At 38.6% G+C, this 13,961-nt stretch overlaps 1 protein-coding gene across 12 annotated transcripts in view; it reads right to left on the reverse strand.

Moving 5' to 3' along the window:
- The window catches only part of LOC141365402 (NACHT, LRR and PYD domains-containing protein 3-like), a 108,166-nt gene that overhangs the window by 24,360 nt on the left and 69,845 nt on the right, over window positions 1-13,961 (reverse strand). For 10 of the 12 annotated variants that reach the window (XM_073869922.1, XM_073869921.1, XM_073869928.1 and 7 more), the window contains 2 exons: window positions 8,347-8,517; window positions 2,445-2,615 (listed from right to left, as the gene is read on the reverse strand). The exons of 1 other annotated variant lie outside the window; for it this stretch is intronic. In XM_073869922.1, the coding sequence (XP_073726023.1) occupies window positions 2,445-2,615; window positions 8,347-8,517 (342 nt within the window). Of the gene's footprint in view, window positions 1-2,444; window positions 2,616-8,346; window positions 8,518-13,961 lie in introns of those variants that run through there. One more of the 12 variants, XR_012370639.1, reaches the window with a different exon arrangement.

The raw sequence follows: 13,961 nt of genomic DNA on the forward strand, positions 1-13,961 counted from the left end.
TATATGTGCGTGCAATCATAGCTTAGAAAGTTTGGTGGTCATAATGGAAAACGCAAATGCCTATAAAACTGCTTGCCATTGTATTTAGGGAGCTTCAAATAGCCTTTAGGCTAACCGTATGCATACGGCAGCTGTTACGAACATCATAGGATTAAATAATGCTGACGTTGTTCCGTGATTTCGTGGTATTTATAGCAGTTTTATTCAGCGACCACCAGTCCGACGTTTGGACGCGACGCGTGCTCATACTGCCGCAAGCGAACGCAGGTCATCAGCCGAACAGCTGATCATAGCTGGACATGCTGGGTTTTTAATTTTCATCTTCATAAATATATGTAGTAGTAAAAGGCTAAAAATCAATATCCATTGCTGATAGTTTCTCGTCATTGTGGAGAGCGCAGTTCATGGTTGCATACGTTTATGGTTGTTAACACGGAGTTTCGCGGAATTTTCGTCAGCGAAAAAAAAATACGAAATATGACCCAAAGCACTTAGTTCCAAACAGTTCCCACATGACTTTTATGTGACCGGAGAAGTGTTTTGTAAGTTTTGTCAACATTTCTGTTCACTGGGAGCGCAAAGATACATGCACTCTCTCATCCATGTCTCACTGCACCTCTCCCACGTGCACGCGCTCTACTATCTGACCGAAGTCCGTACACAAATCCTCATGTATTTGTTCAGTTTTATGCGTTTTAAGCGAGCTGAGGCAAACTAACTATCCCTCGCATTTATTATAAGGCACTAGGGTGTGTAAGGTACAGAAGTGGGGCAATTGGCATGTTATACAGAATTCTTTTTAAGTTGTTTTTTGATCAGTATTGCTGTTTACATTTTCCTTGTCTTCTTATTAAAGACATTTGCTCTACAAGAGATTAAGTTAAGTGCACTAAAACTTAGACCTAAGCATTAAATAGGTTGTAAATAGTTGGTTACTTTCATGGATAAAGTAAAGTGTTCCCCTTGTTATGCTGCTTGGTTGCTGATACTGTGTGCAATGGTGTAATTATTATTTTATTTATGTATTTTAAGCAGCACTGAATTTTCTTACTTGTTCTACCTCACCTTACTATTTGTTAAATGTAGTTCAATAAATGTTCCTTTTTTAAATGAAGAGCTGTAACATTTGGTTTTATCATTGTGTCATTTTTATGATATAAACTGAATGAGAAAAAGCAGTATCGGCTCCAAATATCGGCTAAAGAAAATCGGCAGCCTGTATCGGTCATCGGCTAAAGCTGATGGAAAAAAATCGGTATCGGCATCGGCACAAAAAAATCCATATCGGTCGATCCCTAATTCTGACGACACAGCCATTCTTTCCCTGCTTAGAGACAACAACTCTGTCATGGATTATCACACCACTGTTATGAATTTCACTCAATGGTGTGAGGGTAACCATCTGAATCTTAATGTTAGCAAGACCAAAGACCTGATAGTCCCTCTTCACCTCAGTATCCACAATCCTCCCTGCTTCTTAGAGCTGATCTGCAGGACGTGTGCAAACGCACTGCGGAGAGACTCAATATTCCCTGGCCAACTGTATAAGTGAAAGCTGTAAAGTCACTCTATGAGGAAAAAGAGTGAAATGGGCAGCAAGACAACTCCTCACAATTTATCCAGAGCTCCTGGAGGAAGTTGCTGTCACCTGGAAAGCCAAACCTTTCACAGGTAAAGTTCACATCCAAGGTGGATCGGTCCTCGACTTCTAAAGAATGGAGAAGGGGGGTCTTCTCTGCATACCCCATTACTGTCTAAAGTGAACAGATTCCAATCTAACCTGACAGAACCCGCTTATAAGGCGCCGCTCTCAGGGCCCTGAATGTCATCTCTATGCTAACCGCATACCAAGCGAAACTACAAGACGAGGTGTCTGCCATGCCAGGTCAGACACAGTGGGATGAGATCTGCGTGGTTACAGATCTCTCTCTTCGTCTACAGAGATGCACGGTTCAGGCCGCAGGCAAGGCCATGGCTACCATGGTTATTCAGGAGAGAGGACGTTGGCTTAACCTGGCTAATCTTTCAGACAGGGAGAAGGAAGCCATTTTGGGTGCTCTGGTCATCTTGAAAGGCATTTTTTGGTTCTGCTCTGAAACAGATACAAAAGAGATGCAAGGAAAAGAAGAGGGATGACAAGGTTTTGCAGCTTTGTCTGCCTAGAAAAACATAGAGCGCACCTCCGCATCTACCTCCCTGACTTATGCACAAGCAGCGGCTCGCCCACCCCTCAGCTTCGGCATTCCCAATCAGCTGAGACCAGTTCAGTCTGCAGTTCAGGAACAAAAGCCTGTCTGGCGCTGCAAGAATGATTCAACTGCTACAGCACAGACTGACCCACTAGCTCCTCACCCCTCTCAGATGGCGAGGAGGAAGACGGCTGCAAACCAAAAGAAAAAACAAAGTCTATAAACTGGGTCTGTTCATGTATTGCTGTTAAATACCTCAGTATGTTGATTTGACAATGTGAACTCTTCAGTCCCTCACAGATCAGCTTCAATCCTGAATCCAGTAAGTCATTGTTACTCAGGTCCAGATCTCTCAGAGAGTTTGATGACTGAAGAACTGATGCTAAACTTTCACAACATCCATCAGTGAGATTACAGCTAACAAGTCTATATGAGGAGAGCACATTAAACAGGGTTATAATAATTTTTTCTGTAATCTTCACACGTCTTTGATCATGTGACCCTGCCTGTGAAAACGCAACATTAAGTGAAAATATAAACGTGATTTGTTTAATATTGACTGAGTAAGATATGTCAAAGATTGAAATCAATGTATGTATATATATATATATATATATATATATATATATATATATATATATATATATATATATATATATATATGTGTGTATATATGTATATATATATGTGTGTGTGTATATATATATATATATATATATATATATATATATATATATATATATATATATATATATATATATATATATATATATATATATATATATATATATATATATATATGTATATATATACAGTGGGGCAAAAAAGTATTTAGTCAACCACCAATTGTGCAAGTTCTCCCACTTAAAAAGATGAGAGAGGCCTGTAATTTTCATCATAGGTACACTTCAACTATGAGAGACAAAATGAGGAAAAAAATCCAGAAAATCACATTGTCTGATTTTTTAAGAATTTATTTGCAATTTATGGTCGAAAATAAGTATTTGGTCAATAACAAAAAAGCAAGATTTCTTTCTCTCACAGACCTGTAACTTCTTCTTTAAGAGCATCCTCTGTCCTCCACTTGTTACCTGTATTAATGGCACCTGTTTGAACTTGTTAGCAGTATAAAAGACACCTGTCCACAACCTAAAACAGTCAGAATGCAAACTCAACTATGGCCAAGACCAAAGAGCTGTCAAAGGACACCAGAAACAAAATTGTAGACCTGCACCAGGCTGGGAAGACTGAATCTGCAATAGGTAAGCAGCTTGGTGTGAAGAAATCAACTGTGAGAGCAATTATTAGAAAATGAAAGACATACAAGAACACTGATAATGTCCCTCGATCTGGGGCTCCATGCAAGATCTCATCCCGTAGGGTAAAAATTATCACAAGAATGGTGAGCAAAAATCCCAGAACCACATGGGGGAACCTAGTGAATGACCTGCAGAGAGCTGGGACCAAAGTAACAAAGGCTACCATCAGTAACACACTATGCAGCCAGGGACTCAATTCCTGCAGTGCCAGATGTGTCCACCTGCTTAAGCCAGTACAGGTCCGGACCCGTCTGAAGTTTGCTAGAGAGCATTTGGATGATCCAGAAGAAGAGTGGGAGAATGTCATATGGTCAGATGAAACCAAAACATAACTTTTTGGTAGAAACTCAACTTTTTGTGTTTGGAGGAGAAAGATGCTGAATTGCATCCAAAGAACACCATACCTACTGTGAAGCATGGGGGTGGAAACCTCATGCTTTGGGTCTGTTTTTCTGCAAAGGGACCAGGACAACTGATCCGATTTAAGGAAAGAATGAATGGGGCCATGTATCGTGAGATTTTGACTCAAAACCTCCTTTCGTCAGCAAGGGCATTGAAGATGAAACGTGGCTGGATCTTTTAGTATGGCAGTGATCCCAAACATACGGCCCGGGCAAAGAAGGAGTGGTTTCGTAAGAATAATTTCAAGGTCCTGGAGTGGCCTAGCCAGTCTCCAGATCTCAACCCCATAGAAAATCTTTGGAGGGAGTTGAAATTCCGTGTTGCCCAGCGACAGCCCCAAAACATCACTGCTCTAGAGGAGATCTGCATGGAGGAATGGGCCAAACTACCAGCAACAATATGTAAAAACCTTGTGGAGACTTACAGAAAACGTTTGATCTCTGTCATTGCCAACAAAGGGTATATAACAAAGTATTGACATAAACTTTTGTTATTGACCAAATACTTATTTTTCACCATGATTTGCGGATAGATTCTTGGAAGGTCAGACAATGTGATTTTCTGGATTTTTTTTTCTCGTTTTGTCTCTCGTGGTTGACGTGTGCCTTTGACGGGGGTTGCAGGCCTCTCTCATCTTTTTGGGTGTGAGGGCTTGAACAATTGGTGGCTGACTGGATACTTTTTTGCCCCACTGTATGTATATATATATATATATATATATATATATATATATATATATATATATGTATATGTATATGTATATGTATATGTATATGTATATATATATATATATATATATATATATATATATATATATATATATATATATATATATATATATATATATATATATATGTATATATATATATATATATATATATATACACACACACACACACACACACACACACACACACTCACCTAAAGGATTATTAGGAACACCATACTAATACTGTGTTTGACCCCCTTTCGCCTTCAGAACTGCCAAATTCTACGTGGCATTGATTAAACAAGGTGCTGAAAGCATCCTTTAGAAATGTTGGCCCATATTGATAGGATAGCATCTTGCAGTTGATTCTTGAAGATTTGTGGGATGCACATCCAGGGCACGAAGCTCCCTTTCCACCACATCCCAAAGATGCTATATTGGGTTGAGATCTGGTGACTGTGGGGGCCATTTTAGTACAGTGAACTCATTGTCATGTTCAAGAAACCAGTTTGAAATGATTTGAGCTTTGTGACATGATGCATTATCCTGCTGGAAGTAGCCATAAGAGGATGAGTACATGGTGGTCATAAAGGGATGGACATGGTCAGAAACAATGCTCAGGTAGGCCGTGGCATTTAACCGATGCCCAATTGGCACTAAGGGGCCTAAAGTGTGCCAAGAAAACATCCCCCACACCATTACACCACCACCACCAGCCTGCACAGTGGTAACAAGGCATGATGGATCCATGTTCTTATTCTATTTACGCCAAATTTTGACTCTACTATCAGAATGTCTCAACAGAAATCCAATTCAATTCAATTCAATTCAATTTTATTTATATAGCGCTTTTCACAAGTGTTAATTGTTGCAAAGCAGCTTAACATGAGAAGATGTAGAGGAGAACACAGAAAATCAATAGATAATAAAAGAAGTAGAGAAAGCGGTTAAACCGTACAAGCGAGCATATTAATAAAGTAACGTATACTGTAAAGTGCTAAATTAAGCCAAAGTTGGCTGACTCTCCCTGGGATTAAAAACCCTCTAGGAAAAAAAACCCAATGGGAAAAAGTCCTAGAAGGACAAAAACCCTTGGGAGGAATTAATATATATTTATATATATATATATATATATATATATATATATATATATATATATAGAAACGGTAGGGATAGGAGGCGGGTAAGCGAATTAAACTGGTTTAGCCGGTGGTCGTTGGTCGGGCATCAGCTGGTCATCACGTTGAAGGACAGCCAGTGGATCAGTGATGCAATGATCTTCACAGCAACCGGAACTGGGTCTGTTTGTCTCATGGTCCTCGTGGTCGAGGACGAGACAGGGAGAGAAAAACAGAATTCTATTAGCGTAGGGGCCGTTCGCATGCAATGCAAGTGTCAAACATTATAGTGGTTCAAGTCGGCTCGGTTCCAGACAGGCTAACTATTGCGGCATAAGTATATTACCCATATGAGGTATGTGAGTGCTTTATTCTGGACAAACTAACTACTGCGGGAAATGTACATTTACTGGACATTTTATGAGAATGCTTTGTTAAAGAAGAATGTCTTAAGTTTAGATTTAAATTGATCGACTGTGTCTGATACTCGAACATTGTTTGGTAAATCATTCCAGAGCTTAGGGGCTAAGTAGGAAAAGGATCTACCACCTTTAGACACTTTTGATATTCTAGGGATAATTAAGTGACCAGAATTTTGTGAGCGCAGTTTACGTGATGGATTGTATTCTGATAGTAGTTCTTTAATATACGAAGGCGCTAGGTCATTTAAGGCTTTGTAGGTGATTAGTAATATTTTAAATTGTATACGATATTTAACTGGTAGCCAGTGTAAAGATGCCAGAATTGGACTGATGCGGTCATACTTTTTAGATCGAGTAAGCACTCTTGCGGCGGCGTTTTGAACCAGCTGTAGCTTGTTTACCTGATTTGCATGGCATCCCCCGAGTAACGAGTTACAATAGTCTATTCTAGAGGTCATAAAAGCATGTATAAGCTTTTCTGCGTCTGATGCAGACAGCATATGGCGTATTTTTGAGATATTTCTAAGATGGAAGAATGCTGTGCGGCAGATGTTGGCGATATGACTATCAAAAGATAGATTGCTGTCGAACATTACGCCTAAATTCTTAACCGTGGAAGATGGCACCACCGTGCAGCCATCTATGGGCAACTTGTAATCTGACATATTATGTTTGTAGCGATTCGGTTCAATAATAAGTATCTCTGTTTTATTGGAGTTTAGCATAAGAAAGTTTTGTGCCATCCAGTCCCTAATATCACTAATGCAGTCTGTTAGCTTAGAAAACTGGTGGGTTTCGCTAGGATGCGACGAGATGTAAAGCTGGGTATCATCCGCATAGCAGTGAAAACTTATGTTATGTTTCCTGATAATGTCTCCTAGAGGTAACATATATAACGAGAATAGGATAGGGCCTAAAACTGATCCCTGAGGTATGCCGTATTTAACGGGGGAGTGATATGACTCTTCCTCATTTACATAAACAACCTCAAGGTTGTGTGTGTTGTGGCTTCACAAATGCTTTGCTGCATACCTCGGTTGTAACGAGTGGTTATTTCAGTCAAAGTTGCTCTTCTATAAGCTTGAATCAGTCGGCCCATTCTCCTCTGACCTCTAGCATCAACAAGGCACTTTCACCCACATGACTGCCGAATACTGGATGTTTTTCCCTTTTCACACCATTCTTTGAAAACCCTAGAAATAGTTGTGCATGAAAATCCCAGTAACTGAGCAGATTGGGAAATACTCAGACCGGCCCGTCTGGCACCAACAACCATGCCAACCAATTGCCTAAATCCCCTTTCTTTCCCATTCTGACATTCAGTTTGGAGTTCAGGAGATTTTCTTGACCAGGATCACACCCCTAAATGCATTGAAGCAACTGCCATGTGATTTGTTGATTAGATAATTGCATTAATGAGAAATTGAACAGGTGTTCCTAATAATCCTTTAGGTGAATGTGTATGTATAGATGGTTTCAGTAGTAACAACATAAACAAGCGGCTGTCGCGGTCCGCACGTAACTTCCGGTAAACTCCGCTAATAATAAATAACCACAAAGTTCTTTAAAATTAGTTTATTTATATAACAAGCAAAAAAACAACACATAGATTACATAGGAACCAAAACATTTGTTATTTTCGACGAGGCATTTGTTCAAGAGATCAGTTTAGCAACTAGTCAGACCATCAAAACCGAAAACCGGAAGTAAAGTTCGGATCCAGACGTGTATCACGTGCGTCCGATGAAACCGTCTATATATATATATATATATATATGAAACATTTATGTGTTTGGCACACACATTTTTTGTCTACAAAGTAATTTTAAGCATTTAAACATATATAGATGAAAAGATTTTTAAGATCATCGTAAATATTGTCACTCAAGTGTTTCGGTCAACGTTTGACCAATAGTATATATTTTAACACAACTGCATCACCCGTTGAAAGGATATACAGTATATTAGGCCAGATAAGTATGCAGATGCGTACACATTAAGCAGAGGGTACTTAACTGACCTGCTTACAGTCTTGTTTAAATATGAAGTTATAAAAGGCAATAAAGGTCTTTATAGCAACAATTTGGACAAAATACAAACAGAATGTCAGGAGCTCAGAACCATTGCAAAAAAACAAATTTGAAAACCTGTTATTTTAATAGTAAATGTGTTTAACTGTATAAATACCTCAGTATGTTGAGTTGACAGTGTGATCTCTTCAGTCCATCACAGATCAGCTTCAGTCCTGAATCCAGTAAGTCATTGTTACTCAGGTCCAGATCTCTCAGAGAGTGTGATGATTGAAGAACTGAACCCAAACTTTCACAACATCCATCAGTGAGATTACAGCCAACAAGTCTATAAGAGGAGATAAAACACAACACATTAGGGTTATAATACTCTAGAGATGTTGCTGTACTTGCAAGACACTGATCATACATTGGTCATTTAACAAATATTCTATTTTAAATAGAAGATAATATCCTAATTTAAATTTTATTAAATTTAATACTATTTTTATACTAAAACTGACTTGAGAACAACAATTACCATATATTTTAATTTACATTTTATAGTAAATTTAACATGAACATGTTTTAGTGTGCAGAACTTCCTACTTTCCTTTTTAATATATATGTCAAAAATAGAAATATCATGATTTTATTTGCATTTATCAAATGATTTCCACAAACTTACTCTTACAGATCTTCTATAGACGGATTCAGAAGCAACAACATAAACAAATGGCTTTTGTTCACTAAATGCAACTTCCAGTAGATTGCCACACAGAATCAATAACAACAGAGTTTATTAAGTACAGTAGTATTTCTAATAACAAGGGAAATAAATGACAAGTAAATGACCTCTGTTCATATATCATATCTAACATGTATCAATGAGCAAATGTTACTGTGTAATGTATACAATGTTAGCTACAGGTCCTTGAATTCTTGCCTGGCTGCCAAACCTCTCCCCACAGTTGTGATGCATGCTTGTCGTCTCCCATCGTCTTTAGCAAACCAAAACATTTTATTTTCGACAAAGTATTTGTTTCAGCGATCAGTTTAGTCACTAGGCAGACCAATAAATAAACACAGACCAGAAGTTAATTTCGGTTAAGGCGCGTAACTGGACTTTTGGTCATTTAAGTATAATTGTCAGGACAGGATGATAAACACACAGAGGCAAGGATCCAATTGCAGATAACTCAAAGTTTAATAAAGATCCAATAATAGACAGAGAAAACCACTGGGCTAGCCAGGGAGCAAATACTGGAAACACACTCGGGGACTCAATCCACTGCTCTGCCGGTCACAAATAGTCCATGAAACTGTCCAAAGTTCTCTGCAGCAGTGATGTAATAGAAGTCTCAGACGTGCACTGGAGATCGCGCGCCCAGCGCGATGCAGGGACACCACCGATTCGAATCGTGGAGAGGAGAGATGACAACCCGGCAGTATAGCCGGCTGAGGGCTGGACACCAAACGATCCGTCACAGTGCTGCTGGACAGCGGAGATTCCAGTACACTGGACAGCGCAAAGCATGAAGTCCGATGAAACGGCAGAGCGGTGGAGAGGAGCTCACTCAGTGCTACCGGACAGCGGTCACACACGGGAGACAGTGGAGCATAAAACCGGCAGGGCAGAGAGAGGTGTAATATAATGAGATACTCCGGTGGCAGACGCGCACGTGAGAACTGTCAAAACACAAAGCACACACACACACACACACACAACAAAAACAAAAGAAACAGAACAATCGAAAGACCAAAGTCATGACAATAATAGTAAATATAATAATGGTACTGGGGTTTGTACCTTTTGCATATCGTTAACATGTACTAATGCACACTTACACACCAAAGAAAATTTAAAATCGTGAATCGGATAATTGGTGCTCTTTAACAGCGATGATCTGCTGTTGTCTGTTTACCTATGTTCACTATTGACTATTGGATCACTCATGGAAATGTTGCATTACAGTCCTGAGGACATCTTTTCAAACGTCAACAAAATGAAACAAGCACTTACTTTGATAATGACCTCATGTTGTGTTTTTTCGGACAAAAAACAAATCCGCTCCTTGATGATAAATGCTCATCTGAAAAATATATTTCTGCTCTTTGCACGTAGGGACATGTTGTGATCAAAGATATTGGACTTTGTTATTATGAGACCATCTTTAACCAGAAGCCCCATTTCAGACTAATACAGTAGTACATGTTGAGGTGAGTTCAGCCATTTTCTAAAAAGGACATTCCACTTTTTTTGAAAATATACAAATTTTCCAGCTCCCCTAGAATTAAAGAACTGATTTTTACTGTTTTGGAATCCATTCAGCCGATCTCCGGATCTGGCGCTACCACTTTTAGCATAGCTTAGCACAATCTATTGAATCCGATTAGACCATTAGCATCGTGCTAAAAAATAACCAAAGAGTTTCAATATTTTTCCTATTTTCTTAGTTACATCGTGTACTAAGACCGACAGAAAATTAAAAGTTGTGATTTTCTAGGCCAATATGGTTAGGAACTATTCTCTCATTCTGGCGTAATAATCAAGGACTTTGCTGATGTAACATGGCTGTAGCAGGCGTAGTGATATTATGCACTGACCGAAAGTAGTCCCCTGCTATTGAAAGTAACCAAGGGGACTATTTTCGAGCAGTGCGTAAAATCACTCCGCCTGCGGCAGCCATGTTACGGCAGTAAAGTCCTTGGCTGAATCCGAAATCGCATACTTACTGTGTAGGTACTGAATTTCACTGAGTACCCACTTAACGTGCGCTAAGACAGTACATACGTTCGCATTAAGTATGGACAGCATCCGCCATGTTGACATTATCATGCGACCTATGACGTAGTAGACTTGTTCGAGTTCATGCGGAACCACAAGAACCGACAGAAGATTGACATCACAATACCGCGAGAGCGACTCGAAATCAGCCTTCTCCGTGAGATTTCGGGAATCACTCTCACGGTATTTTGATGTCATCCACCTGTTGGTTCTGAAGTAGTTTATTTTAATCCAAATATGTGCATCATGAGTTTACTAATATAATCCAACTATGCAGTAGTCTAAAGAACCATCTGGACCAGCTGGGTGTATTCAGGTTTCAAGGTAGTTTAAAGAGCCATGTAGTTTAAAGAGCCATCTGGACAGGCACAAAGGGTTTTAGTATTAGCAAACAGCCAAGGGTCAAATAGGTCATGGGAACGAGACACTGGTCTGAGGAATGTCATGAGGTTCTTTAGATTACAAATCCTTTATTGTTTAAGCATATGGAGGGGAGGGGACAAGGACATGTATATTTGCCAGGCCCTGGCTTGGAGGGTCAGACTGGTTTTGGAGAGTCCTCCCAGGACACTGATTCTGGGGGGATTCATCAGGGCAGGCTCGGCTTTTTATTTGACCGGAAAATAAAAGTCTATCTCTTGAAATCAAAACCTAAGACTGAAGATCGTTTCATTGGAGGAAAAGGGAAACCACAACATTTGGTGACGAAACCCGGGATAGAAAAGAGCTGGACAGTCACACCACCTGGGCGAACCTGACAAGCAACACAAACAGCATATGGCCATAAGGTAAGCACTTTTTGCTTATTAAATTAGGTTTGTGTTGTTGGCCAGACTTTGCTCAACGTGGTGAGAAATTTAAGCTCTACTAAATTTAAGAACCATACATGTGAACTGGGTTTTGATTTCAAGGGTACAATCTAACTAAGGTATGCATGCATGAATCTGTATTAAGTTACTTTGGCTTTGATGATCAAGGTGAATTGAAACAGATTTTAAGTTAAGAGAACGCATAAGAGTTTGTATGCAAGGTTGCATATGCTACGTTTGTCGAGGAAGTGTATAACGTAGAGGTTTAATTTGGTTTAATTTGAAGTTAAAAGTTTAAATCATTATGTCGAGGAAGTGGATTAATGATTGTTTAATTGGTTAATGTAAAAAAGGACACACAAAAGTCGTTACGTCGGGGAAGTGCAGTGACGATTGTGTAATTATTTAATAATTTGTGTTTGAGTGTGTATGTATGCAGCTGCAGAATGTGTGTTAGTGAGAAAAATGTGAACGTGCATCTGGTAAAGCAGTGAGAGACTTTCCCTTGGGCAGTTGGGCTGTTAAGGGGGGTATATCCTGTGAGTATAGGGTAAATTACTGCGTTAGAGTGTGGAAGAATGAGCCCTAAAAAATAAATAAATAAATAAATAAATAAATAAATGCTAATTGGTTATTACTGAAAAATGGTTGGGTTAACAATTTGGTTTATAGGTTATCAAACATACATTTGAAATTTAAGGTTTGGTAAAAACAATTGACACCAGATGGGACATCAAAAGGAGCACAGAACCTGAGACCACAGCTGGCTTTCTCAATGGACAATGCAATCAGGTGGCCACCTAAAGAGATGAGCAGATTTGCTTGTTAAAAGATTGTATTGTTCACCTGAGATGGCTCGTGGGGGTCAAATCTCAAATGCTCTTCCAAATTTAAGAATAAAAAGGCAAATTAAAGATTACTAGATTAAATGATAAGAATAAAGGGTTTCATTTTCAAAAGGAATGTGTGCTAGGACAGATGATGGTTTATGGTGTGAATGAGTTTTATTTTTGTCGTTGAGTGGCTTGGATAAAGATTCAATGTTAAGTTGAGAAAATGCCTAAGAAGTTTCGCGAACCTGAGTGTTACCGTGTCGGGGCAGACACGTTGGGGTTCGGAGAGAAGAGTTATTAAGTCCTGCAGGTCAGGTACGGTCTATGTGTTATTTGTCTTGTTGTTTTGGAAGGCCCGGGCTGATAGGAGATATTGTTTATGTTTTATTTGTCATGTCGGATTGGTAAATTGTGTAAGTGAATCTTTTCCATGTCGACTGAAGTGTAGTGGAAAGATGAACTTGGCCAGGTAGTCTAGATAGAGTTGTTTTATTTTATTTGTGTGAGAATGCAATGTGTCTGTGATATATAGAGTCTGTGTGTGAATGTATGAGATGGAAAGAGTGGGGGCTGAGTGAGCAGTGGGTGTGTCTTTTTTCTGTTGCTCTGTAGAGAGCACAGAGAGGTGTTGTGTTACAGGAGTGAAGATTGTTTAAAACTATAAAAAAAGGGGATAAAGTTTGAAAGTATGTGAATATGAGTATACGGATAAGAGACAGTTATAAATGCTGGGTATTAAAGATTAGAGTTGAAGACATTGTGGTTCTGAGGTATTGTAGCCAAAAATATTAGTTATTACAGTGAAGTATATAGCTACTTTTAGAAATTAAATAATTCATTTAAAGGATTGATTAAAATAAAAAACAATGTGCTCAATAGGAAAAGTTTGCTTGTCCAAAAAAGGACAGATGTTGGTGATGGTATTTGACATTATTTGACAAAATATTACAAAATATTATAAAGGAAATTTTATTTTAAAGACATATTGGAAATCTAAGTGACTATTTGGAGAATATATAAATTGGACAAATAAAAACAATAAGTTTGTGAAGTGGTTAAATAAGAAATAATTATAAAATATAAGGTGTGTATATTGCAAAGAAAAGATTATGGCAGTCACATTAATGGAAAAATAAGGATTAAACAATTGTTGTGTGGAGAATTAGAAAATGAAATAATTGGAGTTCAAATGAGGAAACATTTGATGTGGCATTGTGTGAGGAGAAATACAATTAAATAAAAATATAAAATAATTAAAGATAAGATTATATAATTAACAGACAAATAAATTCTCAATGGGAGAAGGAGAGAGAGAGAGAGAGAGAGAGAGAGAGAGAGAGAGATAGAAAGGGAGGGGGAAGGT

Source organism: Misgurnus anguillicaudatus, chromosome 7 (assembly GCF_027580225.2).
Source record: "Misgurnus anguillicaudatus chromosome 7, ASM2758022v2, whole genome shotgun sequence".
NCBI lineage: Eukaryota > Metazoa > Chordata > Actinopteri > Cypriniformes > Cobitidae > Misgurnus > Misgurnus anguillicaudatus.